The sequence below is a fragment of the Rhinolophus hipposideros genome (assembly GCF_964194185.1).
Source record: "Rhinolophus hipposideros genome assembly, chromosome: 10".
In the NCBI taxonomy this organism is placed as follows: Eukaryota; Metazoa; Chordata; class Mammalia; order Chiroptera; family Rhinolophidae; genus Rhinolophus; species Rhinolophus hipposideros.
The window spans coordinates 7,354,895-7,373,629 of NC_138056.1; the positions used below are offsets into that span (position 1 = coordinate 7,354,895).

Sequence of the window (18,735 nt, forward strand, 5' to 3'; positions counted from 1 at the left end):
GATGCTGAGGGGAACAGGGGCTGGGCCCTGGACCCTAGATACCAGTATTGAAAGGAGGCAAGGGTGGGGCTATTGGGGACCCAACTGAGACCCTGCCTAATGGGTGGTCGGTGTGGGCAAGATGGAAGACTCCATCATAGAAGAGGGTTGGTTGTGTGCAGTGATGGCTGTCTGCCAGGCAGTAGGGGACAGAGATGACAGCTTTCCTAAAGATCCGAGGTGCTGTGGGGCAGGGTGGCACCCTGCCATTCGGGAGGGGTCAGGGCTGGGAGGCTCTTTTTCTCGTGTAGCTGACCCCCTTAGCTCAGATCTAACCTTGGCCCATTCATTCTCCTCCTTTGTCCAGACCTCCCCACCCTGGGGCTTGGTGCCCAATCCATGATTTAAGAGGAGGAGGAAAAAGGCCCTGTAGCTCTGGCTTGAGGTGTGGCGGGCAACGTGGCTGCGGGCTGGGTGGCCCCAGGGTGGCCCCCTGTGGCCCGACAACGCCGCAGCTGGGTGGGGTCGTGGCTGATTTTGCCCGGCAGCCCCCAGGAGCTCCCACGACCAAGAGGCCCTAGCCGGGTCTTCGATGGACCGCAGGACCCGGGCCGGCCCGCCGCAGGCAGCGGGTGGGGGCGGGGATCCCTGGCTGGGCCCTGGGTTGCTTCTAAATTTAGGAATCTGATTACAGAGTGGCCGAGGAAGGGAAGGGAGAGGACGGTGCGAGTGCAGGCTCGACTCAGTCTGGGCACAGCGGGTGTGCCCGGGTGGTGTGTCTAGGAGTCTGGGGCTCCAGGTGGGAGGGGCTGCGGCGGGGGCTTGGGCTTGTGTGCGCTGCCGCACGTGCCCGGGGCGGCGGGGACGGGCACCCGCGCAGCTCGCCGGCTCAGAGCCACCGCCGGTGTGTGCGCTGGTTCTTTGTGTGCCTGGCAGGGTGGCTGGGTCTGGCTTGGAAAGTCTCTGCCCACCCCCTCCCCCATCTCCGTCTGTGCCGCTCTACCCGCTTCCCGGTCTGTCACTCTGCCCGTGCTTGTCCCGGGGGAGGGGGATGCTGCTCCCAGCTGGGGTGATAGTGAACCCAGTGGGGAGGAGACCCAACTCCTCCCTCTCCTTGCAGTCCAGACCTTCCCCTACACTTCCCATTCCCCATCTCTCAGCCCCTTATGCCACCGTTTTGAGGCGCACACTGCAGCAGTTAAAGGGAATGGGGTGACCCCTGGGGACCCGCAGATGCACTAGAAGCTAGGTTTTGCCCGGGTAGCTCTTGGAGAAATTCATTCCTCGCTTGTCCGGCCTCCCATCCGCTCTGGCCCCCAAGGGCGCCTGAAGGGGGGGGTCCCCCTGCGGAAGGGGGGGCGGGGAGTTCCTTGGCAGGAAGGGAAATGGAAGGAAAAGCTGGGCTCCACCCGGGCGGGCGGGCAGACGGCCTCAGGGCCCCCAGGGCAGGCGGCAGTAACCCGAGCCCACTGGTGTGTGGGGCTGGTGTGCGCGTGGGTGGGGCTGACCCCCAGCTACTGCGGGGGGGGCAACGGGGTCTCCCCCCAGGGGCAAGCCTGAGAGACCCTGGGGCCCGCAGAGGGAAGCGCTCTCCACCCGGGTCCTGACCCCACCCCCTGGAGGTCTAGCCCCGGCCCCCAGACCCCGCCCCCCGGGCCCTCCCTTCCACCCCAGGGCCAGATGTTCAGCTGGCGGAGGCATCGGCTGGGGGAGGGGTGCTGAGGCCGCAGCCGGTACTACTTCCCTGCCAGCAGCTTCATTGTGTGCGCGAGGAGCGAGCGGCGGCGGAGAGCTGGCGGGCGAGCGAGCAGCAGCCCGAGCGCGCCGGGGAGAGGGAGAGCGAGCGCACCGGGGAGGGTGCGAGGCGGCGCCCGCGGCTACGCTCCGCCCGCCTCCCGGCAACTCTGCCCTAGCGCCGCGCGCCGTGCGCGCCGTCCCGCCACCACCGCTACCGCCGGGGCCCCGCCGGCTGCCGTCGCAGGCAGGGGTCTGGTCGGGACAGGGGTCCCCGCCCGGCGATTGGGGCATTCCCGTATAGCCGAGAGGCACGGAACCCGTGGGGGGCGCCAATTGCGCTGCAGCGCCCGCCCACTGAACTGCGTGGGCAGGAGGGCGGTGAGGCTCCAGGGCGCCCCGAGGGCAGGGCGCCCCGACTTCTTTGGGGGAGCCCCAATCCTGGAGAGCGCACAGAGCGAGCGCGACCCCCCAGCCACACCGGACCTTGCGCTCATCCTCCGTGCACCCCACTTCTGCACAAACTTTTCCGAGCCCTCGCCCGTGGGGGTCGCGGAGAGCGCTGGGCTGCCCTCTGGGCTCCCGCCCCTACGGACCCTAGCCTCGCTGACCTCCTGCCTCTCGTAGCCTCAGTGGCGACCTCTCCAGGTCGGGCCAGGCACGGCACTTGAGGCGAGCGCGGCACCCCCCGGTTGCTCTCCGAAGCCTCCTGCGCCCCCCGGGGCAGCCGGGCGGGGTAATGCCCTCGGTGATGGAGAAGCCGAGCGCGGGCTCCGGGATCCTGTCCCGAAGTCGGGCCAAGACGGCGCCCAACGGTGGACAGCCCCACTCGGAGGATGACAGCAGCGAGGAGGAGCACTCGCACGGTGAGCCCCGCGGCCTCGGATTAAAGGCGCACAGGCCAGGGGGCGCGGGATGGGCAGGGGGCGCGGGATGGGCGGGCGGGCGGGGCGGGGCCCGCGTGGGGGAGAGTTGCGGACCACCGGCGTATTATACTAATGGTTCTTGTCAGCCCTGGATTGGATCCTCTGCCTTGCTTCTGCCCCATGCCTGGGGTTGCCGGCACGGGGGCTCTGGAGGCTGAACCCCTAGCTGCCGAAAAGGCGCTCCTGCCCGCCGCGCCCTACTCAGTCCCTGGGGACTCGGGTGTCCCTGCCTTCCACACATTAGACGCCTCACACCTTGCCACCTTGCAGGGGAATGAGGTCTGGCCGGGGCAGGGGTTGGAAGGACACCTCCACACGGAGCTGTGAGGCTCATGCGGTGGGGAGGAGCCTTGGATTCCCCGCAGGGCTGTAGTCCAGGTCTAGGGGCAGCCCTCCAACCTCCCCCCACCCCCCAGTCAGAACAAAGGGCTCTGCCTGGCCTGGGCTCTAAAACTGGCCCCTTGTTCTCTGACCCCCCCACCCACAGGCCACCCTAGTCTATAACTAGGCAGGGTCGCTTCCTCTTCCAGTTCTTTCTGTGGCTGAGGGTAACTGAGGGAGAAGATGAGAGAAAAGTGAGCCTCCTGGAAGGTGGGGGCCCTGGGTGCTCAGGAAGGAGAACTCCAGGCCAGCCACCTCCCCCGCCACCTCCTCCCATCCTCCCTCCCTCCCTCCTTCCCTCCTTCCCTCCCTGGAGTCCTGACTGCCTCCCCCTGGCTCCGCAGACAGCATGATCCGTGTTGGAACCAATTACCAGGCCGTAATTCCGGAGTGCAAGCCTGGTGAGTGGCAGGACAGGCTGTGAAGGGCGGGGAGTGGAGGGCCCATGGCTTGGCCCTGAGCCCCACCTGGGGGAGCCCTTGGCTGGTGCCCACTGGAAGGACAGGCGGGCGGGGGTGGGTGGCCTGTGGCATCGTTAGTTTTCCTGCTCTGCCTTCCTGTCTGGGTCTTAGCCCCTCCCTTTTTCTGGGCCTGGCTCGTAGGCCCCCCTCTGCCAACCTCTGGCCATGGGTCCAGGCCCGCACCACCATGCTGATCTGAGTGTCTCCCCATTCTTTGCTCCTCTGCTTTTCAGAGAGCCCTGCACGCTACAGCAACAAGGAGTTGAAGGGGATGCTGGTGTGGTCGCCCAACCACTGTGTGTCGGATGCCAAGCGTGAGTGGGTGGGACCCCAGGTTCAAGCACACCCTTGGGAGCTGGGGGCTTGGGTTCATGCTAGCCAGCGGCCAGCTCTTCTCAGAAGCGGGCTGGAGCCTAAGGTGTGGGTTTAATGCCTACCCTGGGGCTCAGGCTGCGGGGAGCATACCTCTGTTGGGGCAGGCCTGGGTTAGGAGTTGTAACCCCTCCTCCAAGACCTGGCCCCTCCCACCCTTGCAGTTGACAAGTACATTGCAATGGCCAAGGAGAAGCATGGCTACAACATTGAGCAGGTGAGCCTTGGCCCCACAGGGGTTTGGGGTGGGGAACGGAAAGAGCTGCAGGTGGCTGAACCTGAGTTGTCCCTTGTCCCTGGCCAGGCACTGGGCATGCTCCTGTGGCATAAGCACGACGTGGAGAAGTCACTGGCCGACCTGGCCAACTTCACCCCCTTCCCTGACGAGTGGACAGTAGAAGACAAGGTGCTGTTTGAACAGGCCTTTGGCTTCCATGGCAAGTGCTTCCAGCGGATCCAGCAGATGGTAAAGCCCTCCACCCCAGCCATCGCACCTCAGCCCCTCCTTTCTGACGAGCCTGCCCGGGGCCCAGACTCTTGGGTGGCCCCAGCCTCTGGCGTTGCCCCTCCAGCTGCCTGACAAGCTGATCCCCAGCCTGGTGAAGTATTACTACTCTTGGAAGAAGACTCGCAGCCGGACCAGCGTGATGGACAGACAGGCTCGGCGGCTGGGGGGCCGAAAGGACAAAGAAGAGAGGTGGGGGTCCAGGGGGAGATAAGTGGGTAGGGGCAAGCCAAGTTCTCGGTGGGGGGGCTCTGCCCCTTCCTCACTCCCTCCCTGTCCCCTGTGTCATCAGTGATGAGCTTGAAGAGGGACGAGGAGCAGTGAGTGAGGGAGAGCCAGATGCTGGAGACCCCAAGAGAGAGGTGAGGTGCTAGAGCTGGTCTGGCCCACCCACCCACCCTCTCCTTGGACTTTGCACCACTCTCCCTCTTCTCTTTTCTATGGCAGCCTCTGCCCTCTCGGCCCCTGAATGCTCGCCCAGGCCCTGGGAAGAAGGAGGCCCAGGGGTCCCAGTACCGCCACCACCCACTTCGAACCCGGCGGCGCCCACCCAAGGGCATGTACCTGAGCCCGGAGGGCCTCACTGCCGTGTCAGGAAGCCCGGACCTTGCCAACCTCACTCTTCGAGGCCTTGACTCCCAGCTCATTTCCCTCAAGCGCCAGGTGAGGGCCGGAGAAAAGAAGGGGCCATGCAGAGGGGGCAGTCAGCAGCTGGGCACTGTGACTGGGGGCAGCTGGGGGTAAGGGAGATGGTGCAGGTGCCAAGCCTGTCCCTGTCCCTGCCCCTGCCCCTGCCCCATTCTGGGCTTCTGGGTAACTTGGTGGTTTTTTTTCAGGGTCTTAAAAAAAAAAGAAAAACTGGTCTGTGAAAAGGGGTGAACCACAGTGTCTCCCCTACTGAGTGGTTGTGAGGGCTAAATGAGTTAGATGGTGGGTGGCAAAGAGCTTTGTTGGGAAGTGGCACTGTGTCTGCAGAAGTAGGGCCCTGGCAAGGGCTGGTATTGACAGCCTCCCTGACAGAGTTTGATGTTCCCTCATTTCCTGACCTCCCCAGGTGCAAAGTATGAAGCAGACCAATAGCAGCCTTCGCCAAGCCCTGGAGGGTGGCATCGATCCCCTCCGCCCTCCTGAGGTAAGGGTTGGGGTGCAGGAAGGGGTTCTCTCTGGAGGCAGAGCAGAAAGGGGAATTCTGCTTGGAGAGCAGGACCTCTATTTCTGTACTTTTGGGTGTAAAGAATGTATTTCTTTGCTCTCCAGGCCAACACCAAGTTCAACTCCCGCTGGACCACAGATGAGCAGCTTCTGGCTGTACAAGGTGGGTTAGACTATGAGGGGAACAGAGGGCCCCAGGAATCTCCCCACTCTCCAAGGAGCTGGGGGCAGAGGGAAAGGCTCAGGAAGTAACTAGTTCTAAGGGGTATTCACACTCTGCTGCCCTTTTGACCCTTGCAGCCATCCGTAGGTATGGCAAAGACTTTGGGGCTATTGCAGAGGTGATTGGGAACAAGACTCTGACCCAGGTGAAGACCTTCTTTGTGAGCTACCGGCGCCGCTTCAATCTGGAGGAGGTGCTGCAGGAATGGGAGGCCGAGCAGGATGGGGCCCCTGGAGCCCCGGTCCCCATGGAGGAGGCTAGGAGAGGGGCTCCCTTGCCAGCCCCAGCCCTAGAGGAAGATGATGAGGTGAGAAGGGATGAGAGAAACCCTTCAGAGAAGAGAGGAGAGGAACCGCCTCAGGCCTTGTCCTTACGCTGTGCTACGGTCGTGGATGGCTACGGTCGTGGATGGCGGAGCCTCGTTTCTCACTCTTCTCTCTCCTCTCAGGTCCAGATTACATCTGTCTCAACATCTGTGTCCAGATCGGTGCCCCCTGCGCCACCGCCCCCTCCACCTCCCACCTCGCTGTCCCAGCCACCCCCGCTGCTGAGGCCACCTTTGCCTACGGCTCCGACCCTGCTTCGCCAGCCACCCCCACTCCAACAGGGCCGCTTCCTCCAGCCCCGGCTGTCCCCCAACCAGCCCCCACCACCTCTCATCCGCCCTGTCCTGGCTGCTTCCCGCCACAGTGCTCGTCCAGGCCCTCAGCCGCCACCCACCCTGATTGGAGCACCTCTGGAGCCTCCGGCACCCTCACTCTGAGCCCTGAGGCCCCCCACCAACCTGAGGCTCCAGAATGCCTTTGCTGGACATCTTCTGGCACCTGTGGCTTCACCGAGGACAAGGGACTAGAGCTTTCGCCAGGTCTTTCGAAGACCAGAGCTGCTGATTGGCACAGCCTGGACCTGTGGGTTCTGCCCGTTTGTGGCAGCTGAGTCCATCTCTGCTCCCTCCCCGGCCAGGCGCTGGGACTGGGGGGGGCCTTCTGTGCCGGCCTGAGAGTACTTTCTCTTCCTGGATGGGACTGGAATGGCTTCCTCCTAGTTGGCCGGGGTTTGGCCTCTGGGCCCTGCCTTTTGTGTAGAGGGGGTAGTGACCTTAGCGTGGGGGGCAGGGGAGAGGACAGTTTGGCCTGTTGGCTGGTCTTCCTCTTTCCCTTCTTTTAGCAATAAGCCCGGGGTGAAGCGGGGAGGGGGCTGGAGGGGGGAGGTGGGCAGAAAGGTCCCTGGGGCCTGATAGCAGCAGAGACTAGAGTGGCAGCTGTCTTCTGGCCTTGTGGGAAGTGCTGAGGAGCTGAGGGTGCCCACTGTGCCCACCCCAGAAGCTTAGAGGAGGGTCGAGGGTCGGGAACATATGCAGACGTGGGTTTATTTTTCAATGTTTTTAAAAAATAAATAAAACCTTCCAAGCTCACTGAGTCGGGCCTTTGGCTCTGCTTCCTGACTGTGCCATGGGGGGTGCGGGGGAGGGTGTACCGGCCTGCCCAGCACTGGCTTCTCCCCTGGCCCCAGACCAGAATCCATTCTCTCCTGCAAGGAAGGTGGCTGGGCCACATCTTGCCCACGGGGACTGGGTACCTACCTGCCTGGTTGGGAGAAGAAAGGAGGAGGCAACTCAGATTCCAAACATTCTCTTTATTAGGTGTTTGATCCAGAGGAGAAACTAAGTGCAGGGGGTGGGGGGAGTCTGGGTGGGGAGGGGCCACCTTGCCTGGGAGCCCCCCCCCTGGCCACCACCCCCTTTGGGAGCCAAGCCATGCCCTCCCAGCCCCTCGGAGCACCCGGGCTGTTCCATAGGGCAGGAGGGGGGGGAGGGAGGGAAGGAGGAGCCCTTGGTCTGAGCCAAGCCCAAAGCTGGGCTTGGGGCAGGAGGGCTGAGGTTGGCAAGGAGCCTCCCTGGGACCCAAGGGCTTGACTTGCCATGGAGCCTGGCCTGGGAGTGGGGCTGATGAGTAGGGGTGGGGTCATCATAAATCAAAAAAAATAAAATAATAAAATAAAAAATAAAACCCATCACAAAAAAATGTACAACTCCGGTGAGGGTAGGGCCAGCCTCTGTGCAGGACCCCTTCCCCAATTTCTCAAGAACAGAAACAGCAGAGAAATAAATTAAGGGATGCGGCGGCCGCCACCAGCCAAGCGCCCCTAACCAGCCACTCGCACACTGGCCACGGAGGTCGGCAAGCTGGGAGGCACTTGGCCTCTCTGTGCCCCCACCCTGTGGAGGGCAGAGGCTCCCGGCCCTGCTGCCCGATCCAGCCTCCTGCCAGGTGGCCATGGAGGCCCTGGGCAGTGTCTCCTGAGAGGAGGGGCGACAGTGTCAGGAAGAAAAGGCAAGGCCGAGAGATGAGTGGTGAGGGAAGTCAACTGCTATGGAACTAGCTGGTGCCCAGATTAATGCCAATGATGGGGAGCAGTGGGGAGGGAAGAGGAACAGCGAGGGGGGCTGTGCTTTCAGACAAAGGCTTTCCCATAATGGAGAATGCCTGGCGTCCCTGTTCGGAGACTAGCAGCCCAGGCGGCCCCCTGGGGGCCCAGGAGCCCATCTGCCCTGCAGTCCCCTCCGCTCTCCCAGCCCTGGGGTCAGCCCCGCCTTCAACCTGGGAGGGGGGTGGGAGAAGATGGCACAGACTTTTGAGGAGGGGAACAAAAGTCCCCACAGCAGCTTGTGGAAGGAAATGCCCAGCTCTGGGGAAGGGGGGCAGAGAACAGTGTGGAGGGAGGCCAGAGCCCCGTGCCTCGCTGCCAGTCCACCCACCCACCTCAGGGCTGTGCAGCACCCCCGCCCCAGCCCCTGCCCCCCAGGCTCCAGCCCAGGGGCCTGAGGTCAGGGGAAGGCCACCTCTGGTGGTTTGCTTGGAGGGGAAGGAGGGGAGGAAGAGGGGAGAAGCCCAAAGTGGGCCTGGCGGAGGGCCTGACAGGGAACTCCACCACTCTTGCCTGAGAGTGTTCCAGCCCTGAGCCACCCTTCCGGGAAACCCCACAGATCCAGTCTCGACTGTCCCAATGGGGCAGGGAGGAAAGGTGGCCGCTGGGATTTTTTTTTTTTCTTTTTTCTTTTTGGTAATAAAAAATTTCTTGGTTTAGGCGAAATACTCTGTGCAACCGCAGTACCGAGGGGGAGCCCTGCCCCCCCAACCCCTCCCCTTCCTTTGCGTCCTGTGGGAGAGAGGGGGAAGGGGAGTATCTGGGCAGGGGTACACGTGGGGGGGAAAGAACCATCTCCCATCCCCACAAACATGGAAGAAAAACTGAGCAGGGCGGGCAGGGAGAAGTGCCAGCAGGGGAGACACGCCAATCCATCTCTGCAGTCTCGCCCAGGCGGGTTGAGGCGGCGGCCCCAGCAGCTAAGTCCAGCGGGCCCGCCTCCGTCGCCCCCCACTCCTGACAGCCTGTTAAAGCTTCAGCTCGTTGGCTATTTTGGAGGCAATGTTTTTGAAGGCCATGGAGGTGCCCGATATCCGCTTAAACCGAACCCCGTTGAGAGACAGCCGCGGCAGTTTGCACACCTCCATCTCCCACTGCACGAAGTTCTCGTGGCCCGGCGTGCCGTGCATGCAGAGCAGCATGTACTTCTCGTGCAGCTCGCTCTGGCAGCTGTTGGCGTCCAGCACCTTGCGGATCTCCCGCATCATCTCGTTGGGCTCCATGGAGCTCGTGGTCTTCATGCTCCACGTGAAGCGGAGCGAGCGGGGCTTGGCCTCCCGGAACTCCTCCTTTTCTTTCTCATTGCTTCCACTGCCCACCACATGAGGTCTGCGGAGAGGGCAGAGGTGGTGTCAGCGGGGCCGAGGCACCCCACCCACGGGAAGCCACCCTGGCTCACGGACCCTGAGACCAGAGGAAAGTGGGAGGGTGCCCAGGAGGCAACCAGGCTGGCAGAGGGAGCGTCAGACCCAGTCCAGGGAGCAGAGGGCAAGGCGAGAGCAGTCCTGCACCTCTGTCTTCTCAGGACAGAGAAGCTGAGGAGCCAGCCCCTGCTGGGGGCGGGGCTAGCAGTTCCATGCTTTCTTTTGAAGAGGGTGGAGGGCTCAGGGAAGAAAGGGGAGCACGTGCTCAATAACCCGCAGTTCACAGACTGGACAGAAGCAGCTGCCGAGGCACAAACAGGTACCCAGGGCTTCTGCTTCCACAGTACCCCAGACCCGAGGACAAGGGCCCACACCTACTGAGCTGGGGTGTGGGGACTCTCTGAGGAAAGGGAGACCCCAAGAGGGTGGCAACAGGGCAGGACCACCGGAGGAAGAGCCAGGTGGCAGAAGGAGGAGAGGAGCAGGAGGTGCGTGGCAAGCCCGGTGGCCTGGGCAGGGCCGGTGCTGGCTCCAGCCCTCTCACCTGAGCGTCTCCACTCGGTCTTTGCTTTCAGGTTCATTCAGGTTCCTCAAAAAACAGAGCGAGGGAGAGTTTAGTGCTGGGACCTCTCGCTCCTTCAGCTGCCGCAGACCCGGGTAAGGGCGATCCGAGGAGGTGCCGTCAGTGGGTGGGCAGACCCACGCCCAAAGGCCACTTGCCCATCCACTGGCAGGCCAACATGGCTCTGCGGCACCTCACACTAGCAGCTCCTCACACTAGCAGCTCCACTGTCCCTTTCCAACAGGGAGCCCAGCACAGGGGCCTGTCCCTCCCCACTCTCTCAGAGATCTGTGCTGGGGAGGGAGGAAAGGGTGTGGGTGTGCAGGCACACGCATGGAGCAGTCACAGCATGAGGCAGCGTCCCCAGCAGCCCAGCCAGGGCTCCCGCTGTGAGTGGGTCGTCTGTGCCACTGTACCAGGTCTTAGAACAGCAGTCCTCTTGGAGGGAAGGGGGTGGGGATAAATGGAGGCCTCTCTCAGGAGGCTCAAAGGACCGAGCTCTGGAACTGCTTTGACATGCCTGGGGATGGGTGGGGAGCAGGGCCCTGGGGCTGGCTGCAGCCTCGCCTCCCCCATTCTTTGATAGCTCCCCTGCCTGCCAGGCTGCCAGGCCATCTGCTTGTACAGAAGGGGAGGACGGAGGGCAGGGCAGGGCAGACACCTCAGGAGGGTGGGTCGGGAAGAGGTCTGGCCCCCGCTGAGCGGCTTCTCCAGCTCCTGGCAGGAAGATGGGTGCCTGGAGCCGGGAAATTGGGGATTGCAGAGGAGGGCAGGGGTATGAAGAGTGAGAGAGAGCAGCAGCAGCACATGTAAAAGGAACACAAAGACACCACAGACACATGAATGCAGACAAGCACACTGTCAGCCGGGAGCCTGGGCTGCGCAAGGAAGGAGCCTGGCTGCTCTCTGCAGCACCACCTGGATCCTACCGTGTGGGTGGAGGTGCCCTGCATGGCAGGTCCCCATTGGGGCCCCATGAGTCAACAGCTAGCCATGCCCGGAAGAGCTGGGTGGGGAGCAGTGGGTGGAAGGGAGAAAGCCTGAAGACCCTGTCTTGGCCGTTTCCCTGACAGTTGGGGCCCTAACGTGCCTGCCAGGCATCCCAGCCTTAGGGCAGGGCCTGGGCTGACAGCTTTGGGGAACCAGGGCTCCCAACCTGGCCCTTGGTCTACAGCTTGTTATTTGGCACAACCAGGCCTCCAGAGAGGCTGAGGACAGGCCAGGGGTGGCAGAGCAAGGACCCAGTGTACGAAGGGAGGTGCCTGGGGGGGAATCTCCCATTGTTTCACCAGGGCTTAGGGGTAGATGGCCCCGGCCCTGAATACCCCAGCTCCCGGCTCTGTGAAGCCACAGCCTGGAGTGGAGGTGGCGGGGTTCATCCAGATACTGCTGGAGGCAGGGGTGCTGGGGTCGGGGGAGGCCTAGTTTTGCAGCAGCTGCCAGAAGGGGGTGCTGTGCCCACTCGTGAGGCAGAGGCTCCCAGGGCTTGGAGACTGCCAACTGCAGCCCGGGGATCCAGGGTCCCTGTGGTAACTCCACAGTCCTGCTTTCCGGCAGGGCAGGGCCAAGAGGTCACAGAGCCCTGAAGTTCCAGGGACCAGACATGGGGAAGCCCAGGAAGCCCCGAATGAGATACCATCCCAGATGCACTTTCGCCTGGCGGGAGGGCTTCTTCAGAGCACATGCACAGACAGGGGAAAGGGCCAGAAAAGGAACCCAACACTTGTGACCAAAGACCAAAACCCAGGGGTGGGGTGAGGTGGAGGGGAGAAGACAATCTTAAAGGGAGAATTACCTGACAAGGTCCCCCTTGCTCAGGGACAGGCCCATCGTTTTCAAAACCATTTGCCCTGAGTGGGCAAACGTGGCCTTGTGTGACCGCCCAGTCAGAGCAGTCTTCGTCCCTTTAAGATGGCTGAGAGGACCACACAGACGTGGTTAGCAGATGGAGGAGGGAGCAGGAGCCAGAAAAGGGAAGTTAGTGAGAGAGGCAGGACACAGACACAGACACACACACAGAGGGCTCAACGCCTACCTTCTGGCAAACCTGAAAGACAGATTTCTAAAAAAACAAACAAAAAAAGACAAAATAAAAAAAAACAAAAAACAAAGAAAAAAACCAACAAGACGGTATGTGGATAAGCAGGTGGGGAGTGGGTTTTCCAGGTTCAAGGATCACCCCATTTGTGGGAGAGCCGCTCAGCGAGACTAGAATCCCCAGACATCCAACCCGCTCACGCCCCACCCTGAAGCCCTGCACCTGCATTCCCGGCTGGAAAGGGGGGTGAAGTGCGGGAGGAAGGGCAGGCCCGCCTGCTCTCTCCAAGCCTCCCGCTGCTTCCTGAGCTACACTAGGTGGGAAAGGAGGCAGCGGGATAGTCAGGGAGCATTCGAGAGGCTGCAGTGCTGACTGTACCTCAAGAATCAAAGCTGTCTCTCTGGGGGGTCGGGCCAGGTGTGAGATACCTCATGAAGAGAATCCTCACCCTGGTTCCCACACAGCAAAGATCAGTGCATGGGGCTGCAAGGGAGGCGGCTGCCCTGGGCCCCCACCAGCCATTGCATTTATGGCCCTTATCCCGCAACCCCAGGCCCAAGAACATGGCTGCGGCAGAGGGAGTGGCTGCAGTCAGACCTAACCAACTGGGGGGAGGAGTGGGGGCGGCGGTCAGACAGGGCTGAGACAAGAGACCAGGAAAGCTCTCCTTGCTGGTCCGGCCTGGCTCAGGCCTCATGACTGTGCAGCTGCGTCACCAAATATAAGTTTCCATGGGAACCCAGGAGAGAAGAGGGGGGCTTTTATTTTAGCATCTCAGTTCACACTCCCAGAGAGGAGGCGGCATCAGCATCAGCAGGCCATCTGCTGGGGGTGCGGGAGGAGGGGTACGCCAGGGGTGTGCATAAGGACTTGGGGAGGCCTGAGAGGGACAGGAAGGGTCTGGGCACCTGAGGTGCGAACACAGACCCAATTGCTTAGGCTTCCCAAGGCCTCTTCTAGCCCCAGGACCCAAGCCCAGTCCCAGGTGTCCTCGTCCCCACCCACAGGACAGTAAGAAAGGCCTGACCTCACACTCTGCCACCCTAAAGCCCCTACTCACCTGCGTACAAACTTGGAGGTGAATTTGCTGAAAATGCTCCCCGAGGCCCCCCGCCGGCCCTGGCTGTTGCCAGAGGGAGAGGCTGGGGTCACACCGTAGGGCAAGTTCTGCTGGTCCCGCACCTGCCGGAGCTGCCCAGCATGGAAGGTGCTTCGACTGGACACACCCCGGGGGAAATTAGTTCGGTCTGGGGCTCCACCACTGCTGCTGATGTTGTGGGCGGAGGGGGAGGCGACAGGGACACGCTGGGGGGCTGTGCTGTGGGAAAAAGGGGTGGGGGTGGGGAAATGCATCAGGGCACGAGAAAGCCATCACCACCAAGCACCTGGAGCCCTGGGGTGGGAAGAGGGGGGGATGCTAAGGCAGAGGCAGCCATCATGGAGCACACAGAAGGAAGGGTGTGACCACTGAGGACACCAGTAAGGAGGACGGCTAGGGGAGGTGGGAGGAGATGGTTTGGGAGAGGGAGCGAGGCAAGGAAGGTACGTGTGTGGAGAGCAGTACAGGCTGGAGAGAAGTGGCTCCTTTGGAGCTAGGCAGACTGGAACCTCAAGGGGACAATGGTGACCAACCCTCAAGGACTGAGTCCCTGTGATGCTGACTGTCCCTGGGGTCCTAAGGAAGTCCAGGAAGGCTCAGAACAAAAAAGCTTCCTTCTGGAGCCTCGGGACGGCTTCTGGCATATCTGTTCTGAGAGGGAGAACTGGAGGAAAAGAGGGGCATTAAGCTATTTTTTTGTTCCTTCTACTTCCTGGCTGCAAGGGATAAAGCCATTTCTTGTGGCTAAGATGACCAGAATACAGGACCCCAGGTGGGAAGAAAGTGTTGGGGGCAGGGAGTGGGACAGGCAGAGGGCAGCAGGTGCACCAGCTGCCCCAGCACACTTGCCTGGGCCGCGGCACCTCACAGTTACTGTCCGTGGGGGGCAGCCCAGTGGCCTTGTTGGGGTGCACGGAGGCCGACATGGATTTCTGGTGCTGGCGGGGCCGGGCCGCAGAGACTGCGGCAGAAGCGGAAGCCGTGGAGGCCCGGGACCCTGGCATGGTTAGGCTAGGAGACAAAAGCAGCGGAGAGGCCTGGGTTAGGGGTGGGTGGGGGTTAGGAGGCTCGGGTTAGGAGGCAAGGGTGGGGTGGGAAGCGCCAGAGCTGGGAGCTTGGCAGGAGGCAGGTTAGCCCTGGCCGGGCCGCAGCAAGGGAGACGCCAGTCCGAGCTGAGGAAAGCAGGGCTGGGAAGCGGAGGACAGGGTGAGGGAGGCAAGGCAGGCTAGAGCCTGGGGGAGGAAACCAAGAGTGAAGGAAAGCCGACAGGAGGCGACTGGCTCCGGGCTGCGCTGGTCTCCTAGGAATTCTAAGAACAAGGATGTTTCCTCGCCAGAAAGAGCAGGGTGTTGCTAAGGGGAATTTTCATTAAGCTCAGAAGAGGCGGAGCCAGGCACACAACACACCAAGAGATGCTGCCGGTCAAGGCAGGGGTATCTCAGCACTCGTGGGCACAGCTGGAGTCACCCTCAATGTACACCCCTCAGGTGGGCACCTCGGTTCTGCCCTGAGCTGAGGCCTAGCACTGATGCCTAGAGGAGCGCAGCTGCCATGCCCTGGCTGCAGTCAAGAAGCAAGAAGCAGCAGAGATGACCATGGAGTCATACTGGTACAGGCAAGGAGCAGTCGGTCACACGAACACAGGGAAGAGGAGACGGGGTGGAGGGAGTGGAGGGCAGAGAGGAGGTGCTGGTGTGTGGAAAGCTGGACTGGACAAAGCCAGGATGGAACTCCAGGGAGCAGGGAGGGGGTGGTGCTGCGGACAGACGTCCCCGCGGTGAAGAGGCTCCCGGGGAGCGTGGTGGGCAGGGCCCGTGCCTGCTCACCTGTCTTTGCCGTTCTGGATGGAGGCCTGGCCAAGGCTAGCCCTCTCCAAAAGCGGGGAGTTCCTGCTTCGGTTTGTGCTGGTGGAGAGGACGCTGTTCTGTGGGGAAGGAAGGGCAGGGCTGTGTCACGGAACACCAGGGTTCCACTGGCAGGGTCAGAGCACCTGCCCCCGCCACCTGCCAGGAGGGGTGGGGGGAGGGAAAGGGCAGACTTCACTTTTACTTCTGGGGGCTAGGCTTTCTACAGGCAGCATCCGTGGCCCAGCAGGGAAGGCCAGGTGGGCAGCCAAAGGGAGTGGTCTGGGGTGAGAAGAACTGCCTGGAGAGGACAGGCAGACCCCGCTGCAGGAGCCGGGGCAGGGCGGGGGGGGGGGCTGACGTGGCTCACCGTGGAGGGGGTGGGGGTGGTCTTCTTCCTCTCTAGGCCGGGCAAGGGGCTGGCAGGCACTTTGGCTGTGCTGCTGGCTTTGCGCCCCGATTCCCGGTCCTCTTCAGGCCTCTTATTTTCCGCGTTGTTACTCTGAGTCTTCTTAGAGTAGGAATTCGAGGTGGGAATGGCAGGACCAGCTGCTGGGCCAGAGTGACAGTGGGAATGGGTAAGGGCGGGGGCCCACCCCACCCACATGGTGCTCTCCTATTGTCTTGCTAGCAACGTAGCAAACCCCACAGAGGCCGAAGGAAGGGACTTGCCCAAGGCTACAAACAAGTGGCTGAATGGGGAGTGAATGTCAGCTGTGTCATCCAAAGCCCCCAGAACTTGTGACCTCTCAGCAGAGGAGTGAGTCCCCCACCTACAACTCCCAAAAGCACTCACCCTGGTCACTGAAGCGCCGCTGCTTGGGGTTGGCCGAGACACTGCGCTGTACCTTGTGGGAGGGGGAAGGAGCACTGCTATTGGTCAGATCAGTTGAAGGCCGGGGCTTCAAGGTGATGGCATCACCCTCCAGCTGCAAGAACAGAAAAGGAGGGCAGAAGTCAGGCAGATACACACACCCACCCCAGGCTCACATAAGACATAGGGCTCACCCTGCAGGACCCACGTGCATCTGAACACTCTTGGGGACACACAAGCCCCCACACAGACCCTGACCAACATAGCCCGAGACACACTACCTCCGGCAAAGACGCCCGTCCTCAGAGAGGGGTACACACACCCACGAGAACGCACATCCAGACACAGAGACACCCAGATGCAGGAGCCCCAAACCCCCTGAGTAGGCTAAGGCGAGAATCAAAAGAGGGAGCCCAACACCACTGGCGGGAGAGCAGGGTGGAGAGGCCACGAGTGCAGGTGGGGACACAGATGGGGAACAAGACCCCTGCCCAGAGACCCACGGACTCAGACCTGGTGACCCAGATGGACAGAACACTACTGACGAAGCCTCCAGACTCGAAGACAGGTGGCTGGACATACATGCAGAGCTCCACATACCCAGACACAAGCACCAGGGAGAAGGAACACACAGACTCGCGACTCTTATGCACCCACATACCCAGAGATGCACACTTCCAGAAACATAGGGAAACAAAATTTCTAGATCAACACAGAAATGACCCAGCCAGACTGACCTAGACCCAGTCCAACCAACACAGACCGAGCCAGACCTGCTCCCCCATGTGGAAACCCAGGACCAGGCTAGGACCCCACCAGCTTCCCTATCCCTTCACTGATGGAGATCAGTGACAGCCAAGACCAGAGGGCCTTGGCCACCAGAACCGAAGCTTAACATTTGTCAGCACACCTACTCAGATGAGCTTCTGCCCTCAAGGGGGCTACAAGTATGAGGGTGCCACTGCAAGCAGGGCCAGCCAGAGCGGGGAACGGAGCAGGGGCACACACCTCAGAGCCCTTGTAGCCCAGGAGCAGGTAGGTGGCCATCACTTCGTTGTACCTCTGGCCCACCAGCGAGTCCTGGATCTCTTCCCGCGTGTAACCCATGGACACCATCAATTCTGCACAGGGGAAACATTCAGTTAAGGCTGGTCCTGAGCGCTACTCAGGCTCAACCTCGCAACCCGGCTCAGCGTCACCTGTCCGCCGGGGGTCCTTGTAGTCAGGGAGTGGCTCCACATAAGGCTTTAGTTCATCATCTTCGTGACCCACATTCATCCATCGATCTTTCATGATTTGCTGGGGAGCAAAGGGAAGCGGAAGGGCAGAGAGGAGGGAGACTCAGCTTGAAGCTTTCCTTGGGAACCCGGGGCCTTCCGGCCAGCTGGGCTCTCGCCTGCTCACCTCTAAAGTGCCTCTCTTGCTGGGATTGAGAATGAGAAATTTCTTAAGTAGGTTTTCACAGTCCGTGGACATGTAGAACGGGATACGGTACTTTCCCCTCAGGACCCGCTCCCGCAGCTCCTGCAGGAGGGAAAAGTGAAAAGTGAAATCACCTAAGGCCAAGGGAAGAAACCTAACACCCAGGCTCCTGAGAGCTACACACTGGCCAGGCAGAGCAAAGTGAAATGCAGTAGGAGGCAGAGCGTCTGAGACACGGCCCCTCCCCAGAGAGGTGGTGAAGTCAAACACCCTGGGCCCTCTGGCCTGACCAGCCTGAGTGCCTTGCGGGGCGAATGCACACACCACGGATTCCACCCCTTGAGAAAAGAAGTGAGGTCATTATACTGGATGCAGATGACCTTTCAACAGCTGCTACCTTCTGCAAGCCCTTCTCTGAAGCTCTGGCGTAGGAGAAACGTAGACAGGTGGCAAAGGTGAGAGGTCAGGGGTAAGACCGGAGGTCAAGAGAGGAAAGGAGAAATCACAGAAATGATCTCAGCCTGCGCTTTACTCCACCTTGAGGTTCTGCCCATCGAAAGGCAGGGATCCGCTGACCAGTGTGTACAGAATGACTCCCAGGCTCCACACATCCACCTCGGGTCCATCGTATTTTTTGCCCTGGAAGAGCTCTGGGGCGGCATACGGGGGACTGCCACAGAAGGTGTCTAGCTTGTTGCCAAAGGTGAATTCATTGCTGAAGCCAAAGTCCGCAATCTTGATGTTCATATCAGCATCCAAGAGCAGGTTTTCTGCCTGGGAGGTAAGATGGAAACTATAAGGAAACCAAGTGAACCACACTAAGGCACCGGGCAGGAAGGAGCTGAGGGGAGTGCGAAAACAAACAGGAAGACAGCTCCAGTCTCGGAACTTTCTCCACCAACTCCAAGGGCAGGCCTTCAATCCGTGTGAAAGGCTGGGCGGGAGGAGGGCAGAGCAGGCCATTCCTCACACAGGCAGCCATCGGGGAGAGCTGCGATCTGAAGGCTCAGAGACACCCTGAGCTGCAGAAGCTTGTGTGTCAGGCCCAGGTCAATCCTGGTCACCCTATGAGGACTCGGGCCAGGAAACTCATAGGCAGTCTCACACTCTCAAGTCTCAGTGAGAGAGATGAGTGTGCAGGCACGTCTGCAAAGCAGCTGTGACACAGCTGTGACAACAGTGAGTATTCTCCCTCCGTCAGCCACCAAGCTGCCTGAAGGACCAGCAAAGCCTGGAGTGCTCCCGCGACACGTGGCGGTATTGGGAGATGATGGCAGAGAGGTGAAATGGCAGGCACCCTTCCTCGCTGGCTGGAATGAGACCCTAAGCCCAGCTGTAAGGTCTAGACCGGAAGCAGCCCTCAGGGCTTCCTCACTGTCTCCGAAAAATGAAAGGCTTGAGTTTGTTTGAATGCTCAGGACTGGTGGTTGTC

At 61.2% G+C, this 18,735-nt stretch overlaps 2 protein-coding genes across 25 annotated transcripts in view; one reads left to right on the forward strand and one right to left on the reverse strand.

Moving 5' to 3' along the window:
• The first annotated feature begins 1,762 nt into the window (after positions 1 to 1,762).
• On the forward strand, positions 1,763 to 7,147 carry RCOR2 (REST corepressor 2). 4 transcript variants are annotated; one of them, XM_081064486.1, is made up of 12 exons: positions 1,763 to 2,579; positions 3,365 to 3,421; positions 3,715 to 3,795; positions 4,018 to 4,070; positions 4,158 to 4,319; positions 4,426 to 4,550; positions 4,651 to 4,720; positions 4,806 to 5,021; positions 5,413 to 5,490; positions 5,616 to 5,673; positions 5,811 to 6,040; positions 6,182 to 7,147. In XM_081064486.1, exons 1-12 carry the CDS (start codon positions 2,453 to 2,455, stop codon positions 6,494 to 6,496), a joined length of 1,572 nt encoding a protein of 523 aa, XP_080920612.1. In that variant the 5' UTR covers positions 1,763 to 2,452; the 3' UTR covers positions 6,497 to 7,147. The 4 variants fall into 4 exon arrangements, with proteins under 4 accessions (XP_080920612.1, XP_080920613.1, XP_080920614.1 ...); XM_081064487.1 differs by having other exon boundaries at positions 2,336 to 2,579; positions 5,850 to 6,040; positions 6,182 to 6,628; XM_081064489.1 differs by having other exon boundaries at positions 2,507 to 2,579; positions 3,369 to 3,421; positions 6,182 to 6,628.
• A 208-nt stretch (positions 7,148 to 7,355) lies between these two features.
• MARK2 (microtubule affinity regulating kinase 2) overlaps positions 7,356 to 18,735 on the reverse strand; it is a 52,836-nt gene continuing 41,456 nt past the window's right edge. For 3 of the 21 annotated variants that reach the window (XM_081064446.1, XM_081064460.1, XM_081064447.1), the window contains exons 8-19: positions 17,841 to 18,077; positions 17,286 to 17,405; positions 17,081 to 17,180; positions 16,890 to 17,002; positions 15,864 to 15,996; positions 15,438 to 15,619; positions 15,050 to 15,147; positions 14,073 to 14,234; positions 13,185 to 13,442; positions 12,122 to 12,148; positions 10,069 to 10,113; positions 7,356 to 9,489 (exon numbers count right to left, since the gene is read on the reverse strand). In XM_081064446.1, coding sequence (XP_080920572.1) covers positions 9,129 to 9,489; positions 10,069 to 10,113; positions 12,122 to 12,148; positions 13,185 to 13,442; positions 14,073 to 14,234; positions 15,050 to 15,147; positions 15,438 to 15,619; positions 15,864 to 15,996; positions 16,890 to 17,002; positions 17,081 to 17,180; positions 17,286 to 17,405; positions 17,841 to 18,077 — 1,836 coding nt within the window. In that variant the 3' untranslated portion in view covers positions 7,356 to 9,128. Of the gene's footprint in view, positions 9,490 to 10,068; positions 10,114 to 11,737; positions 12,002 to 12,121; positions 12,149 to 13,184; positions 13,443 to 14,072; positions 14,235 to 15,049; positions 15,148 to 15,437; positions 15,620 to 15,863; positions 15,997 to 16,889; positions 17,003 to 17,080; positions 17,181 to 17,285; positions 17,406 to 17,840; positions 18,078 to 18,735 lie in introns of those variants that run through there. The other 18 variants (XM_081064457.1, XM_081064461.1, XM_081064463.1 and 15 more) reach the window with 12 other exon arrangements.